Source organism: Balaenoptera musculus, chromosome 3 (assembly GCF_009873245.2).
Source record: "Balaenoptera musculus isolate JJ_BM4_2016_0621 chromosome 3, mBalMus1.pri.v3, whole genome shotgun sequence".
In the NCBI taxonomy this organism is placed as follows: Eukaryota; Metazoa; Chordata; class Mammalia; order Artiodactyla; family Balaenopteridae; genus Balaenoptera; species Balaenoptera musculus.
In genome coordinates this window covers 46,445,301-46,461,649 of record NC_045787.1, presented here as the reverse complement: position 1 = coordinate 46,461,649, position 16,349 = coordinate 46,445,301, and the positions used below count along the sequence as shown (strand labels likewise).

The 16,349-nt window shown below is 36.3% G+C and overlaps 1 protein-coding gene across 4 annotated transcripts in view; it reads left to right on the top strand.

The window, feature by feature from the left end:
• ELOVL7 (ELOVL fatty acid elongase 7) overlaps positions 1-15,253 on the top strand; it is a 70,599-nt gene extending 55,346 nt beyond the window's left edge. For all 4 annotated transcript variants that reach the window (XM_036848204.1, XM_036848205.1, XM_036848207.1 and 1 more), the window contains 5 exons: positions 2,247-2,327; positions 3,218-3,274; positions 5,533-5,638; positions 10,572-10,708; positions 12,541-15,253. In XM_036848204.1, the coding sequence (XP_036704099.1) occupies positions 2,247-2,327; positions 3,218-3,274; positions 5,533-5,638; positions 10,572-10,708; positions 12,541-12,750 (591 nt within the window). In that variant the 3' untranslated portion in view covers positions 12,751-15,253. The remainder of the gene's footprint in view (positions 1-2,246; positions 2,328-3,217; positions 3,275-5,532; positions 5,639-10,571; positions 10,709-12,540) is intronic.
• The last annotated feature ends 1,096 nt before the right edge of the window (positions 15,254-16,349 follow it).

Sequence of the window (16,349 nt, the reverse complement as noted above, 5' to 3'; positions counted from 1 at the left end):
GGTTTTTTTACTTGCCGAATATAAATTATTACTCTTCTTTGTGAAAGCCTAAAATATAGACATATATGTCAAAAGCTCTGCAGGCTTTTGGAATGTTCTTAAACTTAATATCAGGAAAGCATTAAGTTCTACTTTCTGTTTAAACAAAGACTTTTGACAGCTGAGCATCACGTCACCCCCAGGACACATTCAAACACATGGTTTATTGGGTGGGGCACGATTACATTTGCTCTACAGAGTGAACCTCTCTACTAGGGATGTTAGGGCAAATATGAATAAGGTGAGAGGAAGTACATCAGACTAAAGGAACCCACATGCCTCATTTTATAGTGATGGTTTGAGTGTGCTAGTTACTTGGCACCAGTCAAGAAATAAAGAGAGACCAGTGAAGACCCTGCAGAAGGCCACATCCCACAGCTTCTCGTATTTGGTGCAGCACTTGTTTGGCGTAGGGTAGCATGGGGAATCAGTCATCCCCATCTGAGTGGATGGACTTAGAGTGTTACTTGCATCAGTCAAAAGTGAGTCCAAGTGCAAAAGAATAGGAAGATGCTCACTGACAGATCAGGATTTTGTAAAACAGATTTAACTATTTCTGTACCACATTCCCTTGTTCCTTTGAGAAAATTCATTGACTTGTTTTTGTAAGATACTTTTCTCACCCATGAAATATGTCTTATACTTTTCTGAATCTTAATTCTCAAGATTTCATAATTTACCAAGTTAATAGTGTGATTAATTTATATTACAAATCAAGCTAGGAGCTAGTATCAATCAAAAAGGATAGTGTTTTTAAATACCACGGTCTAAGTAGTTTTTCTTTCTCCTTCGTTTCTTTTTACCATTAAAATGTCATTCTGATTATGCCTCATAAACTTTTGCCTTTAGAAGTTAATTTACTGTAAAGTTGTCATTTCAGCTTTAACAGTAATTAAAAGTGCATACTTGTAATGTAATAGAAAATGATATAATCCTTATGCTGAGAACGAAGACATCCTAGGGAAGATGTTGGCATTTGTGAGAATAGGACTCCAGAGAAGAACTGGTCATATTGTCAGAACCCTAAATTAAGCCAACCATTTAATATAAATGTTAATTTTAAATTAGAACCCTTAGCTTTTCATTTTCAGATACTGTTTTAAAAGGAGACCTTCCGGGCTTCCCTGGTGGCGCAGTGGTTGAGAATCTGCCTGCCAATGCAGGGGACACGGGTTCGAGCCCTGGTCTGGGAAGATCCCACATGCCACGGAGCAACTGGGCCCGTGAGCCACAATTACTGAGCCTGCGCATCTGGAGCCTGTGCTCCGCAACAAGAGAGGCCGCAATGGTGAGAGGCCCGCGCACCGCGATGAAGAGTGGTCCCCACTTGCCGCAACTAGAGAAAGCCCTCGCACAGAAACGAAGACCCAACACAGTCATAAATAAATAAATAAATAAAAGAACGTGAATTTCTTTAAAAAAAAAAAAAAAAAAAGGAGACCTTCCCACCGTCAGACTGAAAGAATGTCAATGTAATCTTTGAGTTAAGGTCCAGATCTGTCAACAATAGGCTTTTTCTTCTCACCACTAGCCTAAGGTCACTTCGTGGGTGTGTTGGAATTAAGGCTTGCCAGACTGCACTTTCTTGTTAGTATTTTCATCTCTTATTTGTCATGTGAATCCAAAGCAAAAGTAATACGTGAGTCTTGTATTTGGTCGATCTTGATTTAAAAGCTATGGACTATCACTTCACGTTACATCCACTAGTCGAGACAGAAAAAACCCAGTTGATGCAGCCATTGGATGAGTACATTGAGAAAGTTGCTTTGCTCATTTATTTGTTGACTAATTGCAAAGGCTGGAAATTATCAGAAAAGACTGATTTCAGACTTAGTCACCCCTTTGAGAGTACACAAACATATGCACAGGCACATAGAGATGTACATAAGGTCAAGCACTTACCAGTATTTGCTGTTCAAACAAAACATTCCTAGTATTTTGTTCTCCACTATATTAGAATAATCATTCCAAGAAATAGCCATTTTAGTTAGTACACAGTTTATATAAATGTGACTTTACAATTTTGAAAACTCCTGATGCTTTGATATCAAGTGAGTTCCTGGTTTGTAATTGTTCTAGCCCGCCTTCCCCTCTGCACTGACTGCTGACTCAGCTGAGAATGTAATGAAGAGGCATACTCAAAACTACCTTCATTGTAGCCGTTGAGCAAATATTTCCTTCTTTAACATGAATGTGCTCTCTTGCAGTTTGTGATGTCTGGCTGGGGTACAGGTTATTCCTTTCGATGTGAAATTGTTGACTATTCACGCTCGCCTACAGCATTGAGGGTAAGTTTCTTTTTGGAAAAACTTGTAACACAAAATCAACGTTAAAACTTTTTGGGCTCTATTTGTAAACACTGAATGTGAAATCAGAATGAGTAAATGACTCAATTATCAGAATATATGTGTTGAGAGAAAAAGCTAATAATTACAAGAAAAAAATCAAAGAAATTCAGGTGTGTAATTTTCTGTAAAATGAAAACTGGTGCTTTTTCTTTTGAATTTCTTGGATTTAAAAGTAAATTTATGTCTGGTTCCTCAAAAAACAGAATTACCGTATGATCCAACAATTCTACTTCTGGGTATATACCTAGAAGAATTGAAAGCTGGGATTCAAAGAGATATTTGTATGCCAGTGTTGATAGCATTCTTCACATTAGCCAAAAGATGGAAGCAACCCACATGTCCATCAACGGATGAATGGATAAACAAATAGTGGTATATACGTACAATGGAATATTTTTCAGCCTTAACAAGGAAGGAAATTCTGACAACTGCTACAATGTGGTTGAGCCTTGAGGACATTATGCTAAGTGAAATAATCTAGGTACAAAGGGACAAACAAATACTGTATGATTCTGTTATATGAGGTACATAGAGTAATCAGATTCAGAAATAGGAAGTAAAATGGTAGTTGTCAGGGGCTGGATTCACCAATGGGGACTTACTGTTTAATGGGTACAGAGTCTCAGTCCTATAAGAAGAAAAGAGTTCTGTGGATAGATGGTGGTGATGGTTGCACAAGAATGTGAATGTACTTAATGCTACCAAACTGTACACTCTAAAATGGTTAAGATCGTAAATTTTATGTAATGTGAATTTTGCCAAAATTAGAAAAAATAAAATTTTCTTCCATGTAAAAATAAATAAATTCATATCTACGTGTGTTTCTGCAGATGGCACGCACCTGCTGGCTTTATTACTTCTCCAAATTTATTGAGCTCTTAGATACTGTGAGTATGTAATCACCACATTTGGTAAATGTTTGATGTTTCAATGAAAGCAATAAACTGTGAGTGTTCAGTTGCCTTATAACTTTGGTTATCTCTCTTCCTCAGGCGGACCTCATATTATCTTTTACTTTTTATTATCAGTTATTTTAGAGAATAGGATAAACTTATTTTTCAGTCTTTTGCAAATGCCAAAATGTTTTCTTTTATATCTACCACCTAGTTAAGATAAGAATGTAACTAACACATGCACTACAAAGCTATGTCTCTATATGGCTGGATGACAGTTGTTTTGTGAAGCAAGTTCAAGAAGCAAAGAGCAGAGAATATGTTGCCTTTGGTTCTTTATAACAAAGCACTGTGTCATCCATACTCCTTTAAGAGGATAAATGCTTCAAAATTCATAAACTTACACTAGAATGTTAGCTTATCCCTGGAATATCAGTAATTTTGGTAACATCAAAACTATTTCCATCTGCCTTTCTGAAGTCCATGTTTACTGGTCTTCTCCCTTCCTGAGTATCAACTCTGACTTTGAGTGACTAGGCCTGGGAAAAGCAAGTGCCATGGATTAGGATCCATGATGAGAGGAGAAAGCCATGCACCTTTACTTCCAGAAACAAAGGAAAGCTGGCTATTTATTTTATTTTTGTGGCACGTGGATCTTATTTATCTGGAATCAGTGCGGGGCCTAAGACCGACACGTGTTTTCTCTCTTTAGAATATATACCACTACATTTCTGGTAGCAGATTTCAGCATGCTTTACCTTCTCGGCTGGCTACACATCACGTTAGAATTAGAAAGGAGAATTTAGTGAGTGTAGAATCCAGTGGTTCTCAAACTTTAGCATGCATTAGAATCACCTGGAGGACTCATTATAAACACGTGTGCTTGGACCCCACCCTCAGACTTTCTGATTCAGTAGGTGTTAGATGGGGCTCAAGAACTTGCATTTCTATCAAGTTCTCAAGTGCTGTTATTGCTGTTGGTCCAGGGTCCACACTTCAAGAACCCCTGCCGTAGTCCAGTGGTTCTCAACCGCTGTGGTGCTGGGGACCTAACTGCGTTAGAAAACAAAAACCTGGGCCTCACCCCCAGAGATTTGGTGTCAGATGGTCTGGAGTTAGAGACCAGGCATGGTTATTTAAAAACAAAAAACAGACCTTCTTGGTCATTGTAATCTGCAGACAGGGTTGAGAACCACTGACCTAGCCTGGAGCACTAAATCTGAAGAGAAATGGAAGCCAGAAAGTTACAAGACTCGTCCAGAGGAACGCCGCTACTGACTAGGACTAGGACCCCAGATTGCTGGTTTATGGCTTTTTCTGTTGCACCGTGTTGCCTTCCTCCACGTGCATAAGCTAATGCATGTTGACTTCATTGTTCCTGCTTTGCATGTTCTCAGTTTCAGCTTCCATAAGGAAACTTACTGCTCTGTGTTCTTCCCTGAACCACATTTCTCAACTACTCTTAGGAATGTTTTTGTTTCTGCTACTCTGTTTAGTCTTGTACTTAGAAGTCTAACTCATCACTGGTCTTCTGCATTTTGAATATTTTTGAACATTTAATTCTGCTTTTGAATATTTTTTTGAACCCTCCCCCCTCCACAAAGCCTTCCTATTCTACCTCTTTGTTTGTCGCTTCTGTAAACCACTGGATACATTCAATCTGGATGGTACCTTTGTTGCCCTTCTCATTTTTCCTAAGCTGCTTTGCTTTCTTTTCCACCCTACTTCCCCAATTAACTCTTCAAGTATTTCCCTCTTCCTCTTTCTTTAATAATAATTTGCTAACTTCTGATTTGCTACAAGTCCTCTTTTAGTTTGCTTAATCCATTATCTAAATTGGTAGGATGTGTTAGGGAGCAGTGTAGAAATTCAGCCCTAGGACTTAAAAGTCTCTGCTTCCCCATATATTTCAAAATCCACGTGGGTTTTTTTTTTTTAAACCAATAACATTTTTTCAATAATTTTTGGTCATATTCTTCACTTTATATCTTTGATTTTTAAATCTTCATTCAATATCTTTTCACCTTTTTATTGATTCTTGCATGACTAGGCATCATACCTAAGTTCTCTCACACGTATTAGCTTTTGAGCTGCCTCTTGGAGAATCAGCTGCTTCTATAGGCATTCTGTAAGGCAACTCTTTCAAAGCACATTATGACGTGGAATAGTTTGCACTTTGCCAATAGTTTTGTAACACTAGATAAATTATTGCATGATTTTATATGAACTTGATTTTCTTTAAATTATTTCAGATCTTTTTTGTTCTGCGTAAGAAAAGTAGTCAAGTGACTTTCCTGCATGTCTTCCATCATACCATCATGCCATGGACCTGGTGGTTTGGAGTCAAATTTGCTGCAGGTAGCCAAGGGAGAGTTGGGATCATGTGTTATAATTGATTACGTTTCTGTATGCTATAAGCATAAATTCTGTCCTTAAATGTGATTTAAAAGAATCTCAAAACATCGAAGAATCACTTTGATCAAACTTCTGACTTTCATTAATTATCTGAAACATAAACATAGGACTCCTAACTAGATCTCCCCTCCACCCCCCAATACTCTTTAATATGTAAGACCTTTGGGTATATAGTCTTCTACACATATCCTTTAGTTGTTTTGTTTGGATTTTATTCTTTTCCTATATAGTTCGGTAACTATTGTTAAATAAATAATTAACAAACAAATAAAATGGCAAAATCCTTGGTTTTATAGGAATATAGTTAGATAACTTATTCCTTGTGTGTTTCCAGGAAGTTAGAATGTTTATCTCAAGTTCCATGTCTTCTTTGCTTTCAAATTTCCAAAAACTGATACACATCCCAGCCCCTAACAACTCTGTAAAGATGTGTCAAATTGCAGTTGTCCCACCTTCCCTAAACATCCTACCATAGTAAAGGATGTTTTGATATTGTTTTTTAGGTCAAAAATAGTTTAACTCAAAAGCTTGGCAAACAGGTTCTTTTGTTGGTTTTGATTTTATGCTTCTGAACATCTAGAATATGAGAAAACGGAGAGGTAAGTAATTTTACCTATCCTAAATTTTTAAATAAGTGATACCCTGAAGGATATAGTCTTACTAGCAAAAGTTGTTTGGGGGATTTATGTATGCTAGTTTCTTCAATTTAAGAAGTCTTCATATAGGCCTGCAGCCCATACTAGACAAAGCTTTAACATTTCTGTGAAGAGCTCAACTCTATTGGGCATTCTGACTTGGTAAGACTAAAAGGAAAGAGAAACCACAACTGAGGAACTCTTGTTTGAGTTTTAGACTCTCTAGGCATGGGGAAAAATTCTGCATGTCTCAGAGCATGAGGGGACATGGATAAGCCAGTGGCTAGAAGAAGATGGCAGAACCTAGGGGAGCTGGAAGGGCTGTCCCTACCTTGGCCTAAGGGCATCAGATTTTCCAGCATGTAAAGTAGCTCCTTGCCCAAAATTGGCATTTATCTGTTGAGGATTTTTTTTTAAAGGAAATGTAGTTGTTTTTCTTATAATGTATATGTGTTAATTTAAAAATTTAACTCACATTATAACAAGATAGTCTCATCTGTGTCCATTTCACAAATTGAAGTTAGTTATATTATTTAATCTCCATTATTTTTCTTTGCTTTCTATGTTTTTATTTTCTCTCACATGTATATTGTGCCTCTCAGTTCTTTCTACAGTGATATTTCTTAACACTATTTTTTTTGGTGAAAATTAAAAAATACCTAAACAACCAGTAATAGAATGGTTATGATGTCTTGTGTTTATAACTGTGAAATGCAATGATATTGAAAGACATTTAGCTCAAACTTTTGTTAAGCAGCTTGGCTCCTAAATTATCAGAAATAGATGACTATTCTTACTATTCTGTTTTTAAAGTATGCTAGACAAGGTGTTTTCACACCCTTAGAACTTATTTATTCAGGTTTCTTCCCTGAGACAAGATTATTCTATTACAACACTGAAAAATAAATATAGATTAAAAATATATAGGAAGACAATACCCCCAAAACAGTGATTTAGAGAAATCGACACAAAAGTGGTCTCCCTCTCCTTCTTTATCCATCTCTGCATTTTCTAATTTTTCTAGTTTAAATATCTGTTGGTTCTATAATGGGAAAAAAAAATTTTATTTGTAGAATAGAGTTGAGCATTTTTCTAATTTCTCTCTTTGAGTCCATTGATAGTCTGGTTTCCATTTAAAAAACAAGCAATGCTTTCAATAATGAACATTTAAACATATAATATTCCCAATTTTTCAATGTTACCATGTACATTAAGCACTTTGTAGTGGATTCATTGTCCACACCTCAATTCCCCTTCTGCTTTACAAAATGTAAGTGGTAGAAAATAATGTTTTCTTCTCTCTCACATGTTCCATGAGTTGGCACTTCTGCTCAGTCTCATGTGTGGTACCTAGTAAACACTTGTACAGCACACCTGATATCTATTCAGTGACAAGCACAACAACAAGAGCTGAGGTATTCCCAGAAGCGTGGTGTGGCATTGGCTTTCATTCCTAGAATAAAACTGTCCAGTTTAAACTGTCCTTTCAAAAACTTGAGCACAGCTGATCTCTATCTAGTATTTAATTTCCTGTTTGCCTATTGTACTCCTCCCTGGGATAATAGCAATCCAGCTTTTCTTTTGAACGTGATGGAAATATTTCTGAGGCAGGTTTTTATATTAATTATGTATATACTCCCTCCCAGAGATATGGAGAGTTGTGATAATTACCCAGGTGGTTCCTTTAATTTTTTCCAAACCAAAGGAGTAAAATGTGATGGTACTAATTATAATTCATCCTGAGATGTTTGCTTTTCAGAACTATTATAAAGAAGAAAACAAGCTTAGAAAATACTTGATTAGAAAAGCCTTCCAAAGAAGATATGAAAAGCATTACTAATTAAAATGTGATTGTTCTGTGAACAAACATTAAAATAACATCAGAAAATAATCATTACTAGAGAAAATAAGCAAGTTAATTTGATTTGATAGCTTATTTTGATCAGTAACCCTTACTAAACACTCTTAGCTACACTAGTGCTTTGTTAAATTCCTGTCCGTAGGAGCCTCATTTTAGGACATTTAAATGGTGAAAGTTTCTGAATGGAAAATAGAACTCTTCTACCAAAAAATGGGAGAGGTGTCTTAGTGAGAAAGGCTCAGTCTAATGTAGTCCATTATCAAGCGTGAAATAGATTTCCTGTGTATCTGTAATTGTGAGACAAATGGACTTGAGAGGTATTTGGCTTGTCCCCACGTTAAGCAGCTTGACTCCTAATCTATTCTATTTTTAAATCATCCTAGAAAAGGTGTTTTCATACCATACTAATTTATTTATTCAAGTTTCTTTTGGGAAATAAGACTAATCCAAATGTAAATAATAAAAGCTGGGAGGTTGTTAATAAGCTTCATTAATTCAGTTTCTTCTGACTTGAAATTTGTGATAATTACAGGATTAGCTGAAATTTGATTTACTTATTTAGGAGAGGAAAGTTTATGAAGCACAGTGTAGCATAAAAGAGACTTTAGGGGAATATTTAAACTACTTAAAAGTAATTATTTAAAACAGGTTATTTTAAGGGTGTACTTTGGCAGTGGTAGTATTTAGAAGAATCTATCATTGCTGCAATTATGAATGATTTTTTTAAAAAATAATTATTTTTTCCATGAAACAGTTTTTATGACATTTCTCCTTAGAAGATTGTGGTTGAAGTAATAAATTTGTATTTTGCTTTAAACTTTCTATAACTCATAGTGTTCATGAATTCAGTCCTTCCTCTAACATAGTTAGGCAAATCTGTGAGGTTTTGCTTAATTTCTGAAATTAAAGAATATTAGAATAAATAAAATAGCATATTTTGGAGAAATATTTAAATTCTAAGTCAGCATTACTAAGCTGAATCAGGCTGTGCATAGAGAATGAAGATTCTTCAAGATTGTGCATCTTAGGAAAGAGACACTAGGGAAGAGTTTTGGTTCTTTTCCCTATGATCAACTGAACACTCTGTTACCCCTTCCACTGTACTACTGATCCAGCTAAAGACAATTGTAACAATCTTTGCTTGTATTCCCCCCAGGGTCCTTTTCTTCTATTCTAAATTGAAAGTGATCAGTGGGAGATGTGGTGAGATTAGAAGAGGAAAACCAGGATAGGAAGGCACAATTGATAACAGTCAAATAGAAGCAGTAAGGAAAGATGATTTAACAATTAATGTTTATTTTGGAAAAACAGTGATTGATTAGAGCAAACTTAGCACAGCTTGGTAATGAAAGCCAGTGGTTTTACTGCCAACATTTTGTGGCACTTGGACTTCCCTGGTGGTTCAGTGGTTAAGACTCCACGCTTCCACTGCATGCTGCAGGGGAACAGGTTTGATCCTTGGTCAGGGAAGTTCCGCATGCCACACGCAGTGCGGCAAAAAAAAAAAAAAAAAAAAAAAAAATTGTGGCACTAAAAGTATTTATGGAAAACTATTGAGAATGGAAAAAGTTAATTTGATTCCACACAATGTTATGTAAAATAATATTCTTAGAGGCTTTATTCATAATAACCCAAATTGAAGACAACACAAATGTCTTTTAATGGGAGGATGGATACATTGTGATGCATTCATATCACGTAATACTACACAGCAATAAAAAGGCAATCACATGGTTGAATCTTAAAAACAGTATGTTGACTGAAAGAATGTAGCCACAAAGAATACATCCTGTGTAATTCTATTTATATGAAGTTTTGTAACAGGCAAAACTAATAGTTGATGCTGGAAGGCAGAATAAAAGTTACATTGGGAGGTGTACATTCTTGGAAGGGGCACACGGGAACTTCATGTGGCATCAGCAATGTTCTATGTCTTGAATTTGGCGGTGGTGACGTAGGTGTGTACATATGTAAAAAATCATCAAGTTGTACACTTAAGATTGGTGTACTTTGTGTGCTTTATATATGTTAATTCTCACTAAAAATGAATTTGATTACTATTACTTAGCAATATATTATATTTAAAAGGAAGTCAACTTGGTTTGTTAAAGTAAACCCAAATCAGAAGACTATTTTAAGGTTAAGATATCACAGAATAAAGTCATGCTAATTTATTTTACAAGATTTGTATTTTAGTTTTACTAACTGGATGTATTATCCAGCTCCCTCTAATTTTATAGCTATTTAACAAGAGTGATATTTCGTATATATTTTTCTTCCTACTAAAACTAAAGAAATAATTATACTAAAATTTCAGTTCAGACAAAAATATGTCTCATTTTAAGGAACGGTGCCCCTATTTTACAATATTTTTTTCCAGGTGGTTTGGGAACATTCCATGCCTTTCTAAATACAGCTGTACATGTGGTCATGTATTCCTACTATGGACTGTGTGCATTGGGGCCAGCCTACCAGAAGTATTTGTGGTGGAAAAAGTATTTGACATCATTACAGCTTGTGAGTAATTAATTTTCTTTAAAACCAGATATGAAACTAAACTGGAGTCCCTTGTCTTCCTTACGAATGAGGATACTAACTAAAGAGCAAAGTTTACAAAGCACAGGGATATAAATTGTCTCTGGCCTCTTATGGCATCCCATCATTGTCCTTTCTTTGTTATGTGAACTTTTGTCAGGAACTTTATTGAAAGCAAAGCATATTTGGTAGCCAAGAGGCTCAGACAATTAAACTAGCGTGTGTATCTTTATACCATCTTTATACTATTTTATGCATTTATATAAAATAAAAATATTTATGTTCAAAATTATGTGAACCTCATTATACATAATATTAAATTAGAAGTTAGACATTCCATATTCTAGATCTAAATGACCTTGAGGGAATGTAACTTTGAGAGGATTATGAGCCTTTCTGTGTGCCTGCCTATCTAGTCCTAACATTTATAAGTCTATTTTTCCTCCAACTAGTATAAGTACTGTGGGAATTAAAGGTGTCGAATGGTGGTGTAATATACATATTGACAAAAGTGACAACACCCTAAATAACCAACCGTAAGGAAATGAAGAAGTAAATTATTTTAATTCCTGCTTAGGAATATTACAAAGTCATGAAAATTATTCACAAGTCCTTTCCTTTTAAGCATTTTTTATGATTGTAAAGTAATATATCCTCATTGCAGAGAAATTAGAACATCTATACTGCATGTAGAATTTTGTATCAGGCTTTTTTTTTCACTTAACATACTCTTAAATGTTGTAGAAACTTTTTAATAATGTGGAAAAATACTTATATAGCAAAAGAATACATGTTGTTCATTATTTTTTCAAATATGTTGATAATATTTACACAAACACACCTGCATAGAATGTTGAGGATGCTGCTTACGCTTTCTAAGGTTTCATTTTCTCGTCTGCAAAATGAGAGGAATAATTGTATCTACTGCACAGGAATGTTCTAAAAGTTCCTTAAGATAATGCAAGGAAAGCTGATGATTATAACAGGAACAATGTGAAAATCTTAACTATGGTTATAACAGGATAGATTGTGGGTAATCATTATTTTTTTTTATGTATAGATTTTTATTTTCCCAAATTTCCACAGAACGCATGTTGCCTTTTAATCATGAGAAAAAATATATCCAAAAAATCTGGATGTTAGCCCAAAACATGTCCCTTTTAAGACTGTGTAGAATGTTCTAGAACACAGAGCCTTTGGGCATCACTAGGAGGGTCACCAATGCTCTCTCACCCCTTGCAGATTCTCTGCTGCAGTTGGCAGATAGGATGTATTTTTTATCTATGACGGTGGAGGACCGGTGGCAGATATGAGGACTTAGCGATGCTTTGGCTCCTACAGAATAAGCCGGGCTCTAATAAGAATGTTTTTATTCCCCTCCCCACCAACGGAAATATCCAGTCTAACAACAGGACAGAATGTTTGAAATCAAACTGCCCTAGAAAATTAGGCCATAAGGTAGTGGTCCTGTATGCATTTCATCAGTCAAGGACTCAAGTCAGAGACTGATGGTTCTCTGAGTGTGAAAGGGCTGCTGCACTGCCCTGCTCCAGGGACATTTACATAGCTCCCCCTGGAGCTGTGCCCTTTGGCAGGACTGAATAGTGGTTCCAAATTCCCATCTGCATTTTGACATTGTTCCACCCACTGTCACTCCCATAGAGGCTAGATTGAAAGATAAAATTCCCTGTCCAACAGTAGCCTAGATGTGGTTGGAGAGTGTTTAAACATAAGCAGACAAAGAATGCATTAAATAATTGCTCCATTGTGACTCTTCGTAGCTAAACAATACTTTTCATTCTTCCGTCCGTTAGGTCCAGTTCGTTATTGTCACGATACACATAGGCCAGTTCTTTTTCATGGAGGATTGCAAGTACCAGTTTCCAGTCTTTCTGTACATCATTATGAGTTACGGGTGCATCTTTCTGCTGCTCTTTCTCCATTTTTGGTACCGTGCTTACACCAAAGGTCAGAGGCTACCCAAAACAGTGAAAAATGGAGTCTGCAAAAACAAAGATCACTGAAATCCCAGCACAGCATAAATCTATGAATAAGACTGATATCTTGTCTTCCTTGACAATCAAGAGATATTTCCATGTGCAGTGCATTTTGTATATTTTTCAAAACCAAGAGCTTGTATTTTTATGATAAGTTATTGGGGTTTCTGATATTTGAGAGCCCAAAGCTCCCAGATAACAGTCTTCTGATAATTAGAGCCTAAAGCAGCCAGTTTTTCAGCTGCTTTTAAACCTAATCTAAAGGTTTTATTTAACACATTTTGTTAGATTGAAAGAAGGATGTGAAACAGTATAGTACTCTTCAAAGAAGTCCAGTATAGATGAAAAATATCGTTAGATATTTTGAGCACGGACAGAGATTCATGCCGTACAGTAGATTCCTTCTGTCGGGTCTGGAAACCTTTAACTGTGGGCTCTGGCTTTGTTGCTTGTTGACTATATTCAGAAGACACTGTATTTACTCTAAACTTAAATTCCCATTCTAAAGAGCTAATAGGGTGAACGTTAAGTGTATTTTTGATCAGTTATCATTTAAAATCACTAATGGTAATTTTTAATGGATCTCTTGAGTAGCCGGCACCAGTTTTGCTTGTAAGACTTCCTCACAACGCTTTTGTTGTGTAAACTGTTTAAAAGTGACAATCCTTTAGGGTAGTACATTGATGCACTTGAAACTAAGGTTAAGTTATTATTTTGAAAACAAGGTGATTTGTTCTGATGGCTTAATGAACACTTTGCTATTACTGTTTTGCAATGAACTTTGTATATTTCGGGAAAGAGGTGAATTTGTCAATGGAAAAAATAGTCGTCTGTGGTACTGTAATGCCACTTTCTCATATCATGGTTTAAAGGATTATCTTGGTTAAATATATATTGGTTAGATGTGTAAATGTTCATATCATTGGCACACATGAAATGATTTTAGACCACCCAGGGATGGGTTAAGAGTGGCTTGTGAAGCAACTGGAAGCAAATGGTGGCACAGAGATTATCCAGGGAAGATTTGGTGATAAGGGTCTCTCTCATAACGAGAACAAGCAAGAGAGAGACTGTATAATAGTTATTGTTATAGATTCACTGCATGGAAAAATATTTTCCAGAATTATGAATTAACAGCCTGGAATTCTTTTTTTCAAACTTATAAACTATATAATGAGGGACTGAAATTCATTTTGCATAGCTCTCGTTTCTTTAAAATTGCTACTTTCTAAAATTCATATTTTCTTGTTGGAGAACCCAACTACTGATCAGTAGAGTTTTGCCCAAGGAACAGCAGTATTTGGACATTTCTGAATTTTTCCACAGTGTCTTTTTTCTTGTTCTATTTTACTTGATTTTGAAGGATTGCTTATGCTTGTATGACTATAAGCAATTAGTACCCCAGTAATTGTGTAACACACAGTGATACTTATTGTACAACAAAGCCCGAGTTTTTACCAACTGTAAACTCCTAGAGTTAGGTGTCTCCCTCCTAATCCATTAATCTGTACCATGGCCTTTTCTCTTCACACTCAGCAGATTAGTAAGGTTATTTGCCTTTAGTGATTTCACTTGCTTACAATATGAGAATTTGAGGGTTGATAAAAGGGGAGATTTCATTTTTCTTTAATAAATAGTAAAAAACAGGAGAGCAAAGCTAAAAGAAACAGCAGCCCTAATTTATTTCTCTGTGAGAGTCTCAGGGTTCCTTAAGTGTTTTCCTATTTTTCTCTTCAAATCCAGCCTGTGCTAAAATGAGGAGGTATGGTAGATGCTGTTACACATACGCACAATTCCCAAAGACCCCAGTAGGGTAAAGACCAAAAGGAAGCAAAACTAAAAGAGAAAACAGGAGAGTTTGTTTCTTCTCTTGCATACTTTCTGCCCTGCACTGTACAACCCCTCCTTGTCTCCCTTTAAAAAGTCTTTAAAATGTTTGCTGTGCCTGTAAACTAACAGCAACATGTGACAGAATCACATTCTACATTATATGAATAGGAATGGAGAGCTAGAATGTTACATGAAAAGAAATCACAGCTGGCAGAGGTAACCTCCGTATGAACATCAGCAGAGTAGAATGGGTATCACTGGATGTAGGATTGGATGGGCATTGTTTTATTAAACAGCTCTGTGGGTCACGTAGAGTTTCTGTTGGAGTTTCATCCCACTTTTCAGGACTTCCTCGCCTTTGGGTTTGCTTACCTAACAAATAAAAAGGCCAGCTGCAAAATCTGGCTTATGACATAAAGCTCTATGAATCCTTTAGAACCTATATCTATATTACAAATAAATGCAAATGTAAAATTTTAATTATCTGTGGGACATTGCCATTTTAAAGTCTTGAGTAGAATTCTTAATTGAGCAGACTACATTGTTACATAAATTATAAGATTATGATGTTACATTTCTTCAATTATCCCTTATCTCTGTTAACTACTTTTAACGACTATGGAAAACTCTGTGGATACTGTCAAAGTTTGGGTTTGGTTTTTGGTGTGCGTATTATAATAAATTTGTGGTATCACATGTACATGTGTGTGTCTTTCATTTTGGAATCTAACTGCATATGTTTGCATGGATAGATGGTTTTTAATATGAATATTCATTTAACCAAATCATTTTACACATTTGTTGTACACTTGTTATGTTCAGAGCCCTGTGCTAGACATTAGAGTGATACAAAATACAAAGATGCCTGCTGCATAGTTGGGACCTCCTGGAGCTTGCAGGCTGGCAGAGGAGATTATGTTACAGAGAAGTATATGATTGGTGCCATACGATTGAAAGTCGTGGCACTTAGCAAGTAGGTAGGCTCCATGAAGGTATTTAAATTTGGGTCATGTATTTAAGATGTGCACGTTGTCAAAATGGGGAGTGGGTTAGTGGGCAAGGTGTTCTAAGTGAAAAGAAATAACAACTCAAGGCCCAGGGGAAGGAAAGCATTAGGAAAGTGAAGGGAATGGCCAACAGACCAAATTGAGTGAGGCGTCCTGTAGGTGTCACAGAGAGATGAGGCCAGTAGGGAGGAGGGCTCTGACACTGGAGATGTGCTGCTGCAGCATCCGTCCTTGATGCCCCAGGCAAATAGGAGCATTCAAAGATTTGGGGGAGAGGAGAGGTATGACCAAAGTGGTACCTTAAGAAGAGTCACCTGGTAGGGTGGGGTGGAGGCATGAGACACTAAAGACAAAGATAAATTAGTTGATTAGGGTGAGGGGAAGAGAGCTGGAATGTGTGACTGGAAAGAAAGAGGCTGATGTGAGAGAGCTTCTGATGGGAGAGTTGAATCTGGTGACTGATGGACCAAGGATGAGATGTGCCGCACGGTTCAGAGAAGCAGTGTGGGAGTGTGGAAAGGTGGCTGAATCTGAAGCTGTGAGGCATGGATATTAGATGCCACGTGACCTTGAACAAGCCAGTTAACCTCTCTCAGCTTGTTTCTTCATCTGTAAAATGAGAATAATAGTACAAGTTCTCCTTGCTGGATTGTTGTATGGCTTAAATGAGATAATGTATTTAAAAGCCTTCTGTAGTAACTGGTGAAAATATGAAGTAACATAAGCACAAAGAATACAGATTTACCAGATTTGAGTGGGGAGGAAAAGAAGGTGGATCCTTACCCAAGA